Source organism: Lithobates pipiens, unplaced genomic scaffold (genome assembly GCF_037356315.1).
Source record: "Lithobates pipiens isolate NorthernLeopardFrog02 unplaced genomic scaffold, aLitPip1_a1.2 Scaffold_24, whole genome shotgun sequence".
NCBI classification, from domain to species: Eukaryota; Metazoa; Chordata; class Amphibia; order Anura; family Ranidae; genus Lithobates; species Lithobates pipiens.
This window is the reverse complement of record NW_027507786.1, coordinates 4,769,342-4,788,066: the sequence shown is the minus strand read 5'-3', so window position 1 is coordinate 4,788,066 and position 18,725 is coordinate 4,769,342. Positions and strand designations below refer to the sequence as shown.

The following is an 18,725-nucleotide window of genomic DNA, read 5'->3' as shown; positions in this document are numbered from 1 at the left end:
ATTATTTAAAATTTGATCATAAATGTTGACGAGCATCACTCGCTCAGATGTCATACCACCATTATTATTTAACCAGCTTTTGAATAATCAAAGGTTTTTTTTAAAAATAAAAAGCCTAATTTCCCCACAGACTGATCACCACATTCTTAAAGTTCACTTCTGAAATGATTAAAATCTGAAAGTAAACCCAACAGTACTGTACAGTTTCAGTTGTAAAAAGCCACCTGTATGCCTGAGCAGAAATTCCAACTCAATGCAAAACCAGAACTGGGTGTCGTGTCCGTCGCGGGGGGGGGGGGGGGGGGGGGGTGATTAAAGTGTATCGAAACCAAGAACAAAAATACGCAATATCTTTACCCCCTACCCTAATCAATATATACAGTATATAAAATCTGCTCCGGTCTTACACATTGCATCATGCCAGCTTCATCAGAGGCAAGGTGTTCTTTTTCTCTCTTTTATTTTTTTAAGGTTATTAACCGAAAATTAATTATGAAATTAATCATCATTAGTTGCAGCCCTAAACACAATGTTTAGGGGTCCTATGTAATTTTTCTAGCAAAAAAAAAAAGAATTTTACACGTAGGACAGAAATTTCAAAATTGGCCTGGATGGCAAGTGGTTAATATAAAGGACACTTACCTGTCCAGGGATCCCGCGATGCGGGCACCCCTAGACAATTTGTCAATCGGCTATTGGTGCTGCCGCCGGCATCTGTAGTAAGAGTGACAATAAAATAAAGCCTTTACAGCCCGTTTCCTACTGCACTTTCTGAATGGTCCCGTCGTTTTCCAGGAAACAAGTCCCAGAAGACAATGGGACCAATGTCTTCTGGGACCATTCAAGTTTCCTACTGCACCTTCTGAATGGTCCCGTCGTCTCCTGGGACCGGTGTCTCCCAAAAGGCAGTCAGAAGACGATGGGACCATTCAGAAAGTGCAGTAGGAAACAGGCTGTGAAGCCGCAAGGCTTTATTTCCCGTCTCCCTTACTACAGATGCTGGCGGCAGCACCAATGGCCGAATCGGCTGGGGGTGCCGCCATCGTGGGATCCCTGTACAGGTAAGTGTCCTTATAGTAAAAGTCAGCAGCTACAGTATTTGTTTGTAGGGGTTGAACTCAACTTTTAACTTGTTTAGACACGTAAAGTGCCTGGGAGTTCATTTCATTGGCCAAAATAAATTTATTCTTGCCTTCAAAATTAACACTCGAGCACTAAATGCGCCCTACAATTAATGGCACGACAGCGGCACTAGACAGAGAGATGTCGCCCACCCCCCCCCCCCGTGACCCCAGGAACTGAAACAATGATTTTGTCACTTTCAGTTCCACCTGTTTACCTGCCCATCAGCAGCCAGGAAAGTAGCCGATCAGAGCGGCCAGGAACATCATCCATCTTACCCAGAAGTGGGAGCTGGTACCTGGTATTAACAGGCATCTACTCCTCCCCCCCCCCCCCGTCTCAAAAAGTACTAAATGTGGCAGTGGAAGGAGGGTGAGAACAAGCAGAGCTACCCCTTTTGTGTGGAACTTTACTTTAACCACTTCCCGCCCAGTCAATAGCAGATTGACACCCAGGAAGTGGTTCTGTTATCCTGACTGGGCGTCATATAACGTCCAGCAGGATAACATGCTGGCGCGCATCGCGGCGTGTCAGTCTGACATGCCACATCTCCGATCAGAGGCTTCTTGCCTCGTGATCAGCTGTGACCAATCACAGTGTGAACCAGGATGTGCCGGCATTCCTTGGTTCGCACCGACAAGGAGAGCCGACTGGCGGCTCTCCCTGTCGGGGGGGGGGGGGGGGGGTGGGTCTGTGCCAATAATCAGCACATTAGCAGCACAGCCCCATCAGATGTAATTAAAAGCTGCCAATCTGTGCCCAGTGCCCCATCATAACCCCCTGCCAGTGCCCAATTAAGTGCCAATCAGTACCCACTACAGTGGCAGAGCCCACAACAGTGCCAGTGCCCATCAGTAACTAATCAGTACCTGCCCATCACAGCCGCCTGTCAGTACCCATCAATTCTACATATCAGTGCCGCCTCATCAGTGCTCGTCAGTGAAGGAGAAAACAAAATTTAATAAACCAAAAAACGAAGACATTTTTATTTATTTTTCCAAATAATGTTGGGATTTTTTAGTTTGTTTAGCAAAAAATAAAGTAGGGATCAAATACCACCAAAATAAAGCTCTATATGTGGGAAGAAAATGATAAAAATGTAGTTTGGGTACAGTGTTGCATGACCTCGTAATTGTCATTCAAAGTGCGACAAAGCTGAAAGTGCCCAGTATTGAAGTAGTTAAATTTGGGATCCCTCCAGAGCCTGCACTGGCACAGCGATGTCAGCTGACAACGGACTTTAGCCCACTGTTGGCTGAAAACAGGTCATAGGAGTGCAGAACAAAAAGTACATAGCAGAAGTAGGGGCAAAACTGCTTTGTCCCTACTTCTCATTTAACCACTTCAATGCCGGCATTTTCAACCTCTTCCTGCCCAGGCCAGCTTTCAGCACTGTTGCACTTTGAATGACAATTACTCAGTCATGCAACACTGCACCCGAATTAAATTTATATATATATATATATATATATATATTTTTTTTTTTTCCTTTCAGACACCTTAGAGAATAAAATGACGGTCGTAATACTTAACGCAGGAACATACACACACATAAGATGCCCAGCGTTGGAGGGCGATTTATTCTACCAAAGCAAATACACTTTAGAACACTGGTACTGACTAGTATTCCAATGTTTCTCTTCTCCCTCAGTTTCTCTCCATCACTCAGCTAATGTGACCCCAGTGCGGATAGAGGGGGGCAGGGAGAGACAAACAAGGATGCTGTGCAGGCAACCGTCATTCTCTGATGTCATTGATCGTTAGGACGCCGGCAGATAGAAGGTTGTAATGGCGCACAATAAAAATCTGTGGCTTGTTCCACTCACTTTGTATACAATTTTGGCCAATTTTTTTTAGGCATTTTGCCAAGGCACCCCTGAAGAAACCTCAAGGCCCCACCCCAGGGTGCCTGGGTATCCCGATTGGAAAAGGCTGCTATGGAGATTACTACTATGAGTATACTGTATAGTCACATCAGCCCTTGCCCTCAAGCAAGTCCCTATCCCAAATACATAGTAGGGCCAGTCTAGACTGGAGCCCAATAACCTGCCAGCATGTCTTTGGAATGCGGGTGGAAATGGGAGTACCCGGAGGAAAACCACATTAGCACAGAGAACAGGCTAACCCTGACTGGCAGAGAAATGCCTTTGCATTTGGTCACATGCACACACATGCAAAAACTATGTAATATATCGTATAAAGATATATAAAAGATACCCGGGCTAGATTCACATCTAAGCACCCGATACTGCAACATGCGATTCATGAATAAAGTGCCGCTTTGCTATGCATGCTAAAGGGGGCCTCAATGTGCATTTATAGAGCCTGCACTGCAACACACAAGTATTCCAGCTCCATTGCCTAAAATGAGTGCCCGGTCTCATGTTTTGAGCCTTATCAAAAGTCTATTCAAAATAAATGGGTTTCCACAGCACAGCATATGTCAGTGCACATGTGCATCAACCCTTACATCCTACCACCACAATTAATGTCCCTTTAGGCCAAAACAGGTGCACTTGCTGGGTGCCCTATATTAACTGTATATAGCACTGTGCGGTGGGACTAGAACTTCTCATGTCACTCAAAATAGAAACAAGCGAAGCGCTGCCCAGCCATTCACGGGAAGCTCCGTATTCTATGAATAAATACAAAGCTTCCTCTGATCGCTGAGGCGGAGTTTGTGATGACATCTGCCTGCCTCAGTCAGAGGAAGCTTTGTATTCATTCATAGAATACAAAGCTTCCTGTGAATGACTGAGCAGCTCTCAGCCCGACTATTTGGTTCCCGTTAATGAGACAGGTAGTTCTACTGCCAGAGCACAGTGCTGGATGTGTCACGTGTGTCAAACACAAGGCCCGTGGGCCGGATGCCGCCCACCAGGCCTTGCAACGTGGCCCTCACATCCGACGTGGACCTCACATCCAGTTTTGGAACCGGAACTCCATTCTGCCACCTCCAGCTCTCACCCTCCGCTGAGACTTGTAAATAGAGAAGCCTTCTGTGTTTGCAAAAGGGCAGCTTTGCCCTCAGTGGTTCTGGACGCACTCACAGTGGGGCACAGAATCTCCAGAATCTAAGACAGGAGTGTCCAAACTATTTTCAAAGAGGGCCCGATTTGATGATGTGAACACGCGCGAGGGCCGACCATTTTGCTTGACATTCTTTAAACCATTAAAATGAAATGGAAATGAATACAGGGCCCAACAAGAATTCTCTTGCCTTTGGGCCTGTGTGGTGAAGAGTCTAAGGATGAGTTTGAGCGTGTTATTTGGATATACCCTATTTATTGGCCTATAACACGCACCTTCACTTTAAGAGGGAGATTTCAGGAAAAAAAAAACATTTTAAAGAACTGAAGCAAAATAAGGGTCAGTGCCCATGAATGCAGCCTCACCAGTGCAACCTGTCCCATGCCCATCTGTAGCCTTGGAGGGGACAGGGAGGGAGGACGAGTACCAACAGATTACATACAGGAGAATCTCCTGTTTACTCAGCGGCCTCTTTAATACAAAGTCCCGCCTCCTATGATAGACAGAACTTCCTATTACAGAAGCCGCCAAGTAAACAGGAGATTCTCTTGTATGTAATCTAATGGCGCTCGTCCTGCCCCCACGGGTATATATAACGAAGGAGACAGGGAGGGGGCAGGATGCACTGCATTCTGGGATTCATTGGGGGCCACAAAAGATATATCCAAATTTCCAGTGAGGCAACATTAAACCGGAACGGACTTTGGACATGCCTGATCCAAAAGAAAGAACGACCTCCCTGCATATACAAAAGGTAGTAATTTTGCCTACACAGGGAGGTACTACAGCTGGGCCCGGTACCGTATATACTCGAGTATAGGCCGACCCGAATATAAGCCGAGGCCCCCAATTTACCCCCAAAAAAACTGGCAAACTTATTGACTCGTGTATAAGCCGAGGGTGAGACATGCCTGTCCATCCCTGTGTGTGTGTCCGTCCCTGTGTGTCCGTCCATCCCTGTGTGTCCGTCCATCCCTGTGTGTGTGTGTCCATCCATCCATCCCTGTGTGTGTGTGTGTCCATCCATCCATCCATCCCTGTGTGTGTGTGTCTCCATCCATCCATCCCTGTGTGTGTGTGTGTCCATCCATCCATCCATCCCTGTGTGTGTGTGTCTCCATCCATCCATCCCTGTGTGTGTGTGTGTGTGTGTGTGTGTGTGTGTGTGTGTCCAGCCTACCTGTGTCCCGAGCCTCCGTCCCGTGCCTTGCCTCCTTGCCTCCGTCCCGTGCCGTGCCTTGCCTCCTTGCCTCCGTCCCGTGTCGTGCCTTGCCTCCTTGCCGTCCCGTGCCTTGCCTTGCCTCCGTCCCGTGCCTTGCCAGGATCGCCGCTCTTCGTCGGCGCCTCGGCGGACATACTACAATTCGAAAGCCGCGCCTCCGCCTTCGCCTGTGATAGGCGGAACACTGAATTTCCCAGCAGCCTGTGTTCCGCCTATCACGGACATCGTCTCATCCTCGTACTACGGACGAGGATGAGACGATGTCCGTGATAGGCGGAACACAGGCTGCTGGGAAATTCAGTGTTCCGCCTATCACAGGCGGAGGCGGAGGCGCGGCTTTCAAATTGTAGTATGTCCGCTGTCTGTCTGCTCGATACGCTGATCGAGCAGTCAGACGGTGATGACTCGAGTATAAGCCGAGGGGGGCACTTTCAGCCTCAAAAAAGAGGCTGAAAATCTCGGCTTATACTCGAGTATATACGGTAGGTGAAAGTTGCGAGAAAGCTTTATGGGGGGGGGGGGGGGGGGTTTGCGGTTACAAACTCCATGAATACTGCACTCTGTGCCTAACGCATGCCTGAACCCTGCACGCAATGCACCTAGTACACAGCGGAGTCCTGAACCCTGCGCGCAATGCACCTAGTACACAGCGGAGTCCTGAACCCTGCGCGCAATGCACCTAGTACACAGCGGAGTCCTGAACCCTGCACGCAATGCACCTAGTACACAGCGGAGTCCTGAACCCTGCACGCAATGCACCTAGTACACAGCGGAGTCCTGAACCCTGCGCGCAATGCACCTAGTACACAGCGGAGTCCTGAACCCTGCGCGCAATGCACCTAGTACACAGCGGAGTCCTGAACCCTGCGCGCAATGCACCTAGTACACAGCGGAGTCCTGAACCCTGCGCGCAATGCACCTAGTACACAGCGGAGTCCTGAACCCTGCGCGCAATGCACCTAGTACACAGCGGAGTCCTGAACCCTGCGCGCAATGCACCTAGTACACAGCGGAGTCCTGAACCCTGCGCGCAATGCACCTAGTACACAGCGGAGTCCTGAACCCTGCGCGCAATGCACCTAGTACACAGCAGAGTCCTGAACCCTGCGCGCAATGCACCTAGTACACAGCGGAGTCCTGAACCCTGCACGCAATGCACCTAGTACACAGCGGAGTCCTGAACCCTGCACGCAATGCACCTAGTACACAGCGGAGTCCTGAACCCTGCACGCAATGCACCTAGTACACAGCGGAGTCCTGAACCCTGCACGCAATGCACCTAGTACACAGCGGAGTCCTGAACACTGCACGCAATGCACCTAGTACACAGCGGAGTCCTGAACCCTGCACGCAATGCACCTAGTACACAGCGGAGTCCTGAACCCTGCACGCAATGCACCTAGTACACAGCGGAGTCCTGAACCCTGCACGCAATGCACCTAGTACACAGCGGAGTCCTGAACACTGCACGCAATGCACCTAGTACACAGCGGAGTCCTGAACTTCGCAAGTAATGCACTCCTCAACACCGCACTCTGCAGTCCTGAATCGTGCACTCTGTATGTAGTGCACCCCAGATACAACCGGCCCTTTGAGGGCAACCATACTTCTGACACTGCTCATGATGAAATTGAGTTTGCCATCCCTGCTCTATGTAGCTGAGAGTACATACAAATAATACAGGGCACCCAGTAAGTGCACCTGTTAGTGCAGTAAATAGTTTGTTTGGGCCGACTTGGAACTATTTAAAAGGACATTAAATACAACACTAAGCTTTAAGCATTTACCACTCACTGTAAATCCCAACTTCAGGAATTGCATTACAGGGGTTAAATGCTCATTACGTCTTAGGAGGCAGAGGAATAATATGTAATACCTTACTCCTCAATCCGGCAGAATCCGTGTGACCCGTCCCTCGAAGCCTCTTCAAGACTCTCCACCCGGCAGTCACACGATGTGTACCAGAATGGCAAGGGACTGCCCACAACCCAGAGAGTCAGGGGGAAGGAGAGCGTCAAAAGGAGCTATAAAGTTAAGTATATCACCTTACACCTCTACCCCCTTGGCGAGCATTTAACCCTTTGCAGGGGAGAGAAAGGAAGGGCAATTATTGTGCAAATCTTTAAATCAGGGGTCTCAAAACTTTCTAAACAAAGCGCCCCATTGCTGGCGCCAGGAACGGCAACCCCACTGTTGGGGTTAGTGGGAGGATAAGTGTCCCAGGGATCAGATAAAGGTGAGCAAAAGGGCCACATCAGGCCCCGGGGGCCGCAGTTTGGAGACCATTTCTTTAAATGCACTTTTCATGCAAAATAAAAATAAACAAACACTCAGCAATGCATTAAAAAACACTCCAATTCACTACACAAAAGCCTCAAAAGCACTAAGAAATGTACAATAAAAACACGTTATTAAACACACAAGCATGATCGTGCCCTAAATGATAAAACAGTAAAAAAAAAAAAATTAAAAAAAAAAATCCTGGCAGGAAAAGATTTTTTGGGATATAATAATATAAAACCACGGTGTGCCGCTTCCCTAAACCCGCTTTACTAGAGGAAGGATTAGCAATGAAGTTAATTCACAGGAGAGCAGAGCTGACAGCGGCTGAAAATAGCTCTCCGGCTCATCTGCTCAACAACAGGTCTCTGGGAGACTACGGAGCCAACAGATGATTTGGACAGTCAGCTGCTGACGAAGCACCACCCCCCCCCCCCCCTACACACAGCGCCTCGTGTACAAGCAGACAAACATTACTCATCCTCCGAGCAGCACCGTCCAGCTTTATAACCCTTTATATAAATTATACATTTCTTATTAAAGCTGCAGTGCCGGCTTTCTATTCAAAGCGTGCAACAAAATACAAGACGTGTAACATGAACTGCTGAGGCTCAGCTGTCAGCCAATAGCGTGATCCGCAGACCCAGCTGTTAGTCTCACACGCTCTCTGCCAGCGCTGCCAATCCACCATGCAGGCCGCAAAAGTCCTCTCCGCCATTACCTGGACTGACGCAACAGCTGCTGCTTCTGAAGGACAACCTGAGTCCTAAAAAGAGGGATGAAGACGGGAGAAGTGTGAACTGGAAGCTCTGCTGAGAAGATCCATCATGGCGGGGGATTTATACATTCAGAATTCTAACATACTAAACACAAAAACCAACAAGTTGAGGACGTTCATAGGACTATGCACAAAAAAGAAAAAAAAATGTATTGCTTTGAGGAAATATTAGTACAGGAAGCTGCAAATCCAGTCTATAGAGCAGTGTTTCAACTCCAGTCCTCAAGGCGTCCCGACAGGTCATGTTTTAAGGATTTCCCTCAGATAAAACGGCTGTGGTAATTACCAAGCAGTGAAATTGATCAAATCACCTGTGCAAAATAAGTGAAAACCTGAAAACATGACCTGTTGGGGCGCCTTGAGGACTGGAGTTGAGAAACACTGCTATAGACGACCACACATTACAGTCTGCTTTTATAATCACTTGTAGAGTCTGATCGATACTCGGAGGGCGGACTCGGAGGGCGGACTCGGAGGGCGGACTCGGAGGGCGGACTCGGAGGGCGGACTCGGAGGGCGGACTCGGAGGGCGGACTCGGAGGGCGGACTCGGAGGGCGGACTCGGAGGGCGGACTCGGAGGGCGGACTCGGAGGGCGGACTCGGAGGGCGGACTCGGAGGGCGGACTCGGAGGGCGGACTCGGAGGGCGGACTCGGAGGGCGGACTCGGAGGGCGGACTCGGAGGGCGGACTCGGAGGGCGGACTCGGAGGGCGGACTCAGTCTGCTTTTATAATCACTTGTAGATTATAGATTGTAGAGTCCGATTATACTTGTGCGGGCTCGGAGTAGGGCTCGGAGTAGGGCTCGTGATGGTCTGTGCTCTACAAAGTTGCACGTATATATCATGCAGGTGCACCTTTTGAGGGTTTACACTAAAGTCTAGTTCTGCGTACACACAATCTGAGTTTTCATCAGAAAAATCCTTGGATGGTTTTTCCGATGGAATTCCGCTCAAGCTAGTCTTGCATACACACGGGTCACACACAAAAAGTTCTCTGAACTTTCGACCATCAAGAACACGGTGACCTACAACACTATGACGAGCCGAGAAAATTAAGTTCAATGTTTCTGAGCATGCGAATTGTTTCCGAACATGCGTAGGAATTTTGCACGTCGGAATTGCTACAGACGATCGGTACTTTTTCCGTCAGGGAAAAATAGAGACCCTGCTCTCAGTCTTTTGCTGGGGGGGGGGGATTTCGCCAGCCAAAGTCCGATGGAGCGCACACACGGTCAGAATGTCCGACCAAAAGCTCACATCGGACTTTTGTTGGCGGGATTTCCGATCGTGTGCACGGGGATTAGGACCCTCAAGTTGCATGAAAGTCAGACCAAAGTAGTGCAGGAACTACTGTCAATTTGCTGCGACTAAGTTGCACAGATATGAACGGTACTCCATGGGGAACGTGGGGTGCGACTTGTCATGCGACTTTGCAGTCCAAAGAGGTTGCACAAGTCACAGAAGAAGTAACTGGAGCCTTACCAAACTAAAGCTGCCACTTGAACGAGATTTCTCCATCTGTGCTTAGGCTGCTCAGCTGTCAATCACTCCACACCATAGAAAAAAACGCAGTCTGGATGCGTCCCACATGCTTTTCTGCAGTCGCGTTTTTGACGCAGTCCAGTGCATTTTTTTTCTCCTCTTTATTCTTAACCACTTGCTTACAGGACACTTTCACCCCTTCCTGCCCAGGCCAATTTTCAGCGCTGTCACAATTTCAATCACAATTGCGCGGTCGTGTAACACTGTACCCAAACAACATTTTTATAATTTTTTTCCTACAAATAGAGCTTTCTTTTGGTGGTATTTGATCACTGTTTTTTTTTTGTTTTTTTTTTACAAAAAATAAAAGACCGAAAATTTTGAGGGCCAGTTCACACCAGATGCAGTTCCGTACAGTTACGTTTTTTCTGCACCAGAAACTGACTGCATGGTGTGAACTAGAGCCATTGGAATACATGGAAAAACACTGTGCATGCATTTTTAGTGCAGAAAAAAAAAAAAGTGCACGGAACTGAATGGAACTGCATCTGGTGTGAACTGGCCCTGAAAGTAAAACAGTTTCATCGTTTGTTATAAGATTAACAGGTCACTTTTCTCCTTCACTAATGGGCAATGACAGGTAGCATTGGTGGGCAGCACTGTTATGCACCTATATCTGGCACTGCTGGCCACTGGCAGGCGGCACTACACAGCAGCAGTGCCTCTCCCTGTTCGAGACCAATGTCCCTCTGTCAGTGGTCAGAGATCGGTTCCCCCCCCACACTCACTCACTCTGACAGGGAAGCCGATTACATCACGTGATCAGCTGTCATTGGCTGACAGCTGGTCAGGTGGCAAGTGGCCAGGATCGGCCCCTCACCCCGATCTGTGATCAGCCGAGTCTCACTGATCACAGTGCGCCCCCAGCAGGGGACACGCAGGCAGCTCACACACAAGACGACGTCTATTGATGCCCTCCCAGCAATTGAGGCCCGTGCTGTAGCCGTCATTCGGCTATAGCGTGGGTGGGAAGAGGTTAAATAAGAACGTGTCTGTTTTTGATATTTTGATGCATTTACACACCGCTCCAAAGATACTGCTTGCAGGACTTTTTTACCGTCCTGCCAGCACACCGCTCCAGTGTAAAAACCCTCGGGGCTCACACTGGAGAGACGGCAGCGGCTCCTTCGCTATTTTTAGCGCTGCAGCGCCCCTTTACCTTCATTCTTGGTGGCATAGATACAACAAGGTGTTGGAAACGTTACTCAGAGATTTTGCTCCATAGTGACATGATAACATCACACAGCGGCTGCCAATCTTCCATTCCACCACATCCCAGAGGCACTCCATTGGATGAGATGTGGTGAGTGTGGAGGCCATTGGATGAGATGTGGTGAGTGTGGAGGCCATTGGATGAGATGTGGTGAGTGTGGAGACCATTGGATGAGATGTGGTGAGTGTGGAGACCATTGGATGAGATGTGGTGAGTGTGGAGACCATTGGATGAGATGTGGTGAGTGTGGAGGCCATTGGATGAGATGTGGTGAGTGTGGAGGCTATTGGATGAGATGTGGTGAGTGTGGAGACCATTGGATGAGATGTGGTGAGTGTGGAGACCATTGGATGAGATGTGGTGAGTGTGGAGACCATTGGATGAGATGTGGTGAGTGTGGAGACCATTGGATGAGATGTGGTGAGTGTGGAGACCATTGGATGAGATGTGGTGAGTGTGGAGACCATTGGATGAGATGTGGTGAGTGTGGAGACCATTGGATGAGATGTGGTGAGTGTGGAGACCATTGGATGAGATGTGGTGAGTGTGGAGGCCATTGGATGAGATGTGGTGAGTGTGGAGACCATTGGATGAGATGTGGTGAGTGTGGAGGCCATTGGATGAGATGTGGTGAGTGTGGAGACCATTGGATGAGATGTGGTGAGTGTGGAGACCATTGGATGAGATGTGGTGAGTGTGGAGACCATTGGATGAGATGTGGTGAGTGTGGAGACCATTGGATGAGATGTGGTGAGTGTGGAGACCATTGGATGAGATGTGGTGAGTGTGGAGACCATTGGATGAGATGTGGTGAGTGTGGAGACCATTGGATGAGATCTGGTGAGTGTGGAGACCATTGGATGAGATCTGGTGAGTGTGGAGACCATTGGATGAGATCTGGTGAGTGTGGAGACCATTGGATGAGATCTGGTGAGTGTGGAGGGACCTCATTGTCCAGTGGTGAGATGATTGGAGCTTTGTGACATGGTGCATTATCCTGCTGGAAGGAGCCATCAGAAGATGGGGACACTGTAGTCATAAAGGGATGGACATGGTCAGCAACAATACTCAGGTAGGCCGTGGTGTTTAAACCATGATCAATTGGTACTAAGGGGCCCAAAGTGTGCCAGGAAAATATCCCCCCACCACACCATTACACCCCCTCCACCAGCCTGAACCGGTGATACAAGGCAGGATGGATCCATGCGCCAAATTCTGACCCCACCATCTGAATGTTGCATCTGAAATCCAGACTCATCAGGCCAGGCAATGTTTTTCCAATCTTCTATTGTCCAATTTTGGTGATCCTGTGCCAATTGTAGCCTCAGTTTCCTGTTCTTAGCTGACAGGAGTGGCACCCGGTGTGGTCTTCTGCTGCTGTAGCCCATCTGCTTCAAGGATTGATGTGTTGTGTGTTCAGAGATGGTATTCTGCATACCTCGGGTGTAAAAAGCGGTTATTTGAGTTACTGTTGTCTTTCCATCACCTGGAACCAGATCTGCCCATTCTCCTCTGACCTCAACAAGGCATTTTCCTTCACACAACTGCCGCTCACTGGATATTTTCTTTTCCCACCATTCTCTGTAAACCCGAGAGATGGTTGTGTGTGCAAATCACAGTAGACCAGCCCGTCTTTCACCAACCACCACGCCACGTTCAAAGTCCCTTAAATCCCCTTTCTTCCCCATTCTGATGCTCAGTTTAAACTTCAGCAAGTCATCTTCACCACGTCTAGATGCATAGAGTTGCTGCCATACGATTGGCCGATTAGCAATTCGGGTTACCGAGCAATTGAACAGGTGTACCTAATAAAGTGCCCGGTGAGAGTATGAGAATAGCAAATATCCTAGACAGACCACCCAGCAGCACACTTCCCCTCCCCCCAGAGATGTGGCCTGTATTCTACGTCACCCACAGCTGCTTGAACCCTTCTGACCAACATTCATATATCACACATTTGTGAAGGAATCCTCTCCAGGAGGACCTCCCCCCATCCCCCAACCAGCTAGATTTCACCCAATGCTTCCACCGCTGTCATCGTCATCCTTCACTGAGCTGGAAGCAGCATGCAGACACCCGGACACTTCCTGTACACTTACTGGTCAGTGAAGGATGAAGATGACACCCCGCAGTATTCACCAATAGAAAGTCAGCGTTGGCAGATCCCTCACACTCCATTCCCCGGGAAAAAAAAAGCAGTGAATTATGTGAGTGGTGGAGGGGGTGTCCCCTGTGGTTCCACCTACTGGCCACTACTCACTACTGTGTACTATAGTATGTAATAGCCGGGAGGAACCACAGCAGGCAGCAGGGGGAATCCAACACAGTGTGACATACCAGAGGCAGCCGTGGGTCTGCAAGAGAGCAAAGACTGGACCTGTCACCCAGCAGACTGATATCACCCAGTACAGGAACCCCCCCCCCCCCCCCCCAGTTAGTACAAGACCTCATTTTACCCGCCCCCCCCCCCCCCAAGCCAATACAGGCCTCCATTTACCAATTCCCTCCGTACAGGATAACCCCCCCCCCCCATTTACCAATCCCTTCCACATCACTACAGGCCCACCCCCCCATTTACCAACCCCTTCCACATCACTACAGGCCCCCCCCCCATTTACCAACCCCTTCCACATCACTACAGGCCCCCCCCCCCCCCATTTACCAACCCCTTCCACATCACTACAGGCCCCCCCCATTTACCAACCCCTTCCACATCACTACAGGCCCCCCCCCCCGATTTACCAACCCCTTCCACATCACTACAGCCCCCACCCCCCATTTACCAACCCCTTCCACATCACTACAGGCCCCCCCCATTTACCAACCCCTTCCACATCACTACAGCCCCCCCCCCCCATTTACCAACCCCTTCCACATCACTACAGCCCCCCCCCCCCATTTACCAACCCCTTCCACATCACTACAGGCCCCCCCCCCATTTACCAACCCCTTCCACATCACTACAGGCCCCCCCCATTTACCAACCCCTTCCACATCACTACAGCCCCCCCCCCATTTACCAACCCCTTCCACATCACTACAGGCCCCCCCCCCATTTACCAACCCCTTCCACATCACTACAGGCCCCCCCCCCATTTACCAACCCCTTCCACATCACTACAGGCCCCCCCCCATTTACCAACCCCTTCCACATCACTACAGGCCCCCCCCCCCCCCGATTTACCAACCCCTTCCACATCACTACAGCCCCCCCCCCCCCCGATTTACCAACCCCTTCCACATCACTACAGGCCCCCCCCCCATTTACCAACCCCTTCCACATCACTACAGGCCCCCCCCCATTTACCAACCCCTTCCACATCACTACAGGCCCCCCCCCCGATTTACCAACCCCTTCCACATCACTACAGGCCCCCCCCCCCCGATTTACCAACCCCTTCCACATCACTACAGGCCCCCCCCATTTACCAACCCCTTCCACATCACTACAGGCCCCCCCCATTTACCAACCCCTTCCACATCACTACAGGCCCCCCCCATTTACCAACCCCTTCCACATCACTACAGGCCCCCCCCCCCCCATTTACCAACCCCTTCCACATCACTACAGGCCCCCCCCCCCCCATTTACCAACCCCTTCCACATCACTACAGGCCCCCCCCCCCCCATTTACCAACCCCTTCCACATCACTACAGGCCCCCCCCCCCCATTTACCAACCCCTTCCACATCACTACAGGCCCCCCCCCCCCATTTACCAACCCCTTCCACATCACTACAGGCCCCCCCCCCATTTACCAACCCCTTCCACATCACTACAGGCCCCCCCCCCCCATTTACCAACCCCTTCCACATCACTACAGGCCCCCCCCCCCATTTACCAACCCCTTCCACATCACTACAGGCCCCCCCCCATTTACCAACCCCTTCCACATCACTACAGGCCCCCCCCCCCCATTTACCAACCCCTTCCACATCACTACAGGCCCCCCCCCCATTTACCAACCCCTTCCACATCACTACAGGCCCCCCCCCATTTACCAACCCCTTCCACATCACTACAGGCCCCCCCCATTTACCAACCCCTTCCACATCACTACAGGCCCCCCCCCCCATTTACCAACCCCTTCCACATCACTACAGGCCCCCCCCCCCCCATTTACCAACCCCTTCCACATCACTACAGGCCCCCCCCCCATTTACCAACCCCTTCCACATCACTACAGGCCCCCCCCCCCATTTACCAACCCCTTCCACATCACTACAGGCCCCCCCCCCCCATTTACCAACCCCTTCCACATCACTACAGGCCCCCCCCCATTTACCAACCCCTTCCACATCACTACAGGCCCCCCCCATTTACCAACCCCTTCCACATCACTACAGGCCCCCCCCCCCATTTACCAACCCCTTCCACATCACTACAGGCCCCCCCCCCCATTTACCAACCCCTTCCACATCACTACAGGCCCCCCCCCCCCATTTACCAACCCCTTCCACATCACTACAGGCCCCCCCCCCATTTACCAACCCCTTCCACATCACTACAGGCCCCCCCCCCATTTGCCAACCCCTTCCACATCACTACAGGCCCCCCCCCATTTACCAACCCCTTCCACATCACTACAGGCCCCCCCCCCCCATTTACCAACCCCTTCCACATCACTACAGGCCCCCCCCCCATTTACCAACCCCTTCCACATCACTACAGGCCCCCCCCCCATTTACCAACCCCTTCCACATCACTACAGGCCCCCCCCCATTTACCAACCCCTTCCACATCACTACAGGCCCCCCCCCCCATTTACCAACCCCTTCCACATCACTACAGGCCCCCCCCCCCATTTACCAACCCCTTCCACATCACTACAGGCCCCCCCCCCCATTTGCCAACCCCTTCCACATCACTACAGGCCCCCCCCCATTTACCAACCCCTTCCACATCACTACAGGCCCCCCCCCCCCCCATTTACCAACCCCTTCCACATCACTACAGGCCCCCCCCCCCCATTTGCCAACCCCTTCCACATCACTACAGGCCCCCCCCCATTTACCAACCCCTTCCACATCACTACAGGCCCCCCCCCCCATTTACCAACCCCTTCCACATCACTACAGGCCCCCCCCCCCATTTACCAACCCCTTCCACATCACTACAGGCCCCCCCCCCATTTACCAACCCCTTCCACATCACTACAGGCCCCCCCCCCCGATTTACCAACCCCTTCCACATCACTACAGCCCCCCCCATATTTACCATCCCCTTCCACATCACTACAGGCCCCCTCCCCCATTTACCAACCCCTTCCACATCACTACAGCCCCCCCCCCCCCCATTTACCAACCCCTTCCACGTCACCACAGAACCCCATTTACCCCCTCTCCAAGCCAAATTTACCCCCCCCCAGTCAGTAGAGGGCCCTCAGTCCCCTCTGAACTGTCCCCAATCCCCCCTGAGATCTCCAATAAGCCCCCCTCATTCAAGACACCCTGCCCCCACCTCATATATATTGCTCCCCTCCCCCATCAGGACAATCTCACCCCCCCATATGTCTCCAATCTGCCCCCCTCTCTCACCGTGCTGCCATCTCCGCTGCTCTGGGCCGCAGCCACCTTCATCACTTTATAGAAATCCATCCCGGGCCCTCCGCTGCTTCCCCCCTCCGGGGAACCCTCCGCCAGCAGCCGCTTCCCGACCCTCCGAGTGACGCACTTCACTGCCAGAAACTACCAGAGCGCTACTGCCGACGTCATTTCCGCCAGCACTGAGGCCTACGCGGCGCCATTCTGCCAGCAGACGACCCAGCGGAAGTAGTTTACAGGGAGGCGGTGTTTCGGCGACACGTCACATGTTTTCTAACGGAACTGACATTCAGTTGCAACCATGTTGGTACACCCCGCACTCGTCCACAGTAAGGATACAGTGAGAAGGCGGGTAGCAGACATCTTGTTATACCCACCGGAGTCTTGCATTTAATTCTTATTTTTAACAGTAAACTCAGCTTATGTAGTGAAATTCATTATTTTGAAATCCGTTTTGATGTTGAATTTTCAAAGCAGCGGTGTTCTGTCAGATTAGCAAACCTGTGAGATCAACGGGCTTGCCGCTGCTTTTAAAATGAGCTGTATTTTACAATACTGAATTTCTCTATATAAGCTCCATTTACTTTTAAAAATAATGTGAAATGCAAGACTCCAGTGGGTGTAACAAGATGTCCGCTTGCAGCCTTCTCACTGTATCCTTACTATGGAGGAGTGCGGGGTGTACCAAGATGGCGGTGATGGACCGTCCCATCCATGACAAAATGGGACAGGTCGCCCAATCTGAAGGGTGGCATAATCTGACGAAACACAGCAGTGAGTTAGGCGTTTGCCCTCAACCAACATGGCCGCTGTCTGGTTCATAACTTATAACCATGGCTTTCAAGCATTAAGAAAAAAATAAAGATAATGGGCCTGCTCACACTTGCACAAAATACTGACACTTTTTGAATGCGCCTATGGCATTAATGAAAGTAAAAGGTGCAGTTGATAAGCGTTTAATGAGCACTAAAAATGCTCCCCCAATTCTGTGCGCTTTGCAGTGTGGTTGACAAGCGCTTTTGGCTTGTAAAATTTGCACCACAACCCCCTCCCCCCCCCAACAGCTGAATGTAAAAAAAGAATTGCTGTGTTCTATCATATAGCCACTACCCATCAGAAAGCTGCTACCTGACCGACTGCCAACATCAATAGTGTGTAAACTATTGGAGAGGATGAGAAGGGACTATATACAAGATTTTAGTAATGATGAGAACGGTATCATTAGCAGTAATCAGCATGAATTCATGAAGAATCGTTCTTGCCAAACCAATCTACTAACCTGCTATGAGGAGGCGAGTTACCATCTAGATAAAGGAAGTAAAGGAAGGCCCGTAGACGTGGTGTATCTGGATTTTTCAAAAGCATTTGGCACAGTTCCCCATAAACGTTTACTGTACAACGTAAGGTCCGTTGGCATGGACCATAGTCACTCTATGGTCCATGCCAACGGACCTTACGTTGTACAGTAAAGTGAAAATGGATTGAAAATTGTACATGGATTGAAAACTGGCTACAAGGGCGAGTTCAGAGGGTGGTGATAAATGGGCAGTACTCTCGGAATGGTCAGGGGTGGGTAGTGGCATAGCTCCCAACTGTCCCTGATTTGGAGCAATGTCTCTCTTTCCGTCATTCCTCCTCATTTGTCCCTCATTTTGGTCTGATTTATATAGATGTATATAAAATGCACTTTTTATCTATCAAAAAGTGTTTTCCAGCGCTAAACCTTTCATCTGATTCCTAAATTGCTGCATTTGTGAATTCCAAAAGCCAATATGAAGGAATAGTAGTGGTAAAAAAAAGCACTTGCAGGTTTAACCAATCTTGTTTTTTGTACAATGCTCCTTTGAGGGGGTGTGGCAGGGGGTGTGTCCTATGCCTGCATACTTTTGCTGATAGGTGTCCCTCATTCCCATCTCAAAATGTTGGGAGGTATGGGTAGTGGGGTCCCCCAGGGTTCTGTGCTGGGACCAATCCTATTTAATTTGTTCATAAA

At 50.5% G+C, this 18,725-nt stretch overlaps 1 protein-coding gene across 1 annotated transcript in view; it reads right to left on the bottom strand.

Moving 5' to 3' along the window:
* Positions 1 to 16,786, bottom strand: part of SPTY2D1 (SPT2 chromatin protein domain containing 1) — a 43,400-nt gene extending 26,614 nt beyond the window's left edge. Inside the window, 1 exon segment of the mRNA XM_077453431.1 lies at positions 16,727 to 16,786. Coding sequence (XP_077309557.1) covers positions 16,727 to 16,786 — 60 coding nt within the window.
* Between the last annotated feature and the right edge of the window lie 1,939 nt (positions 16,787 to 18,725).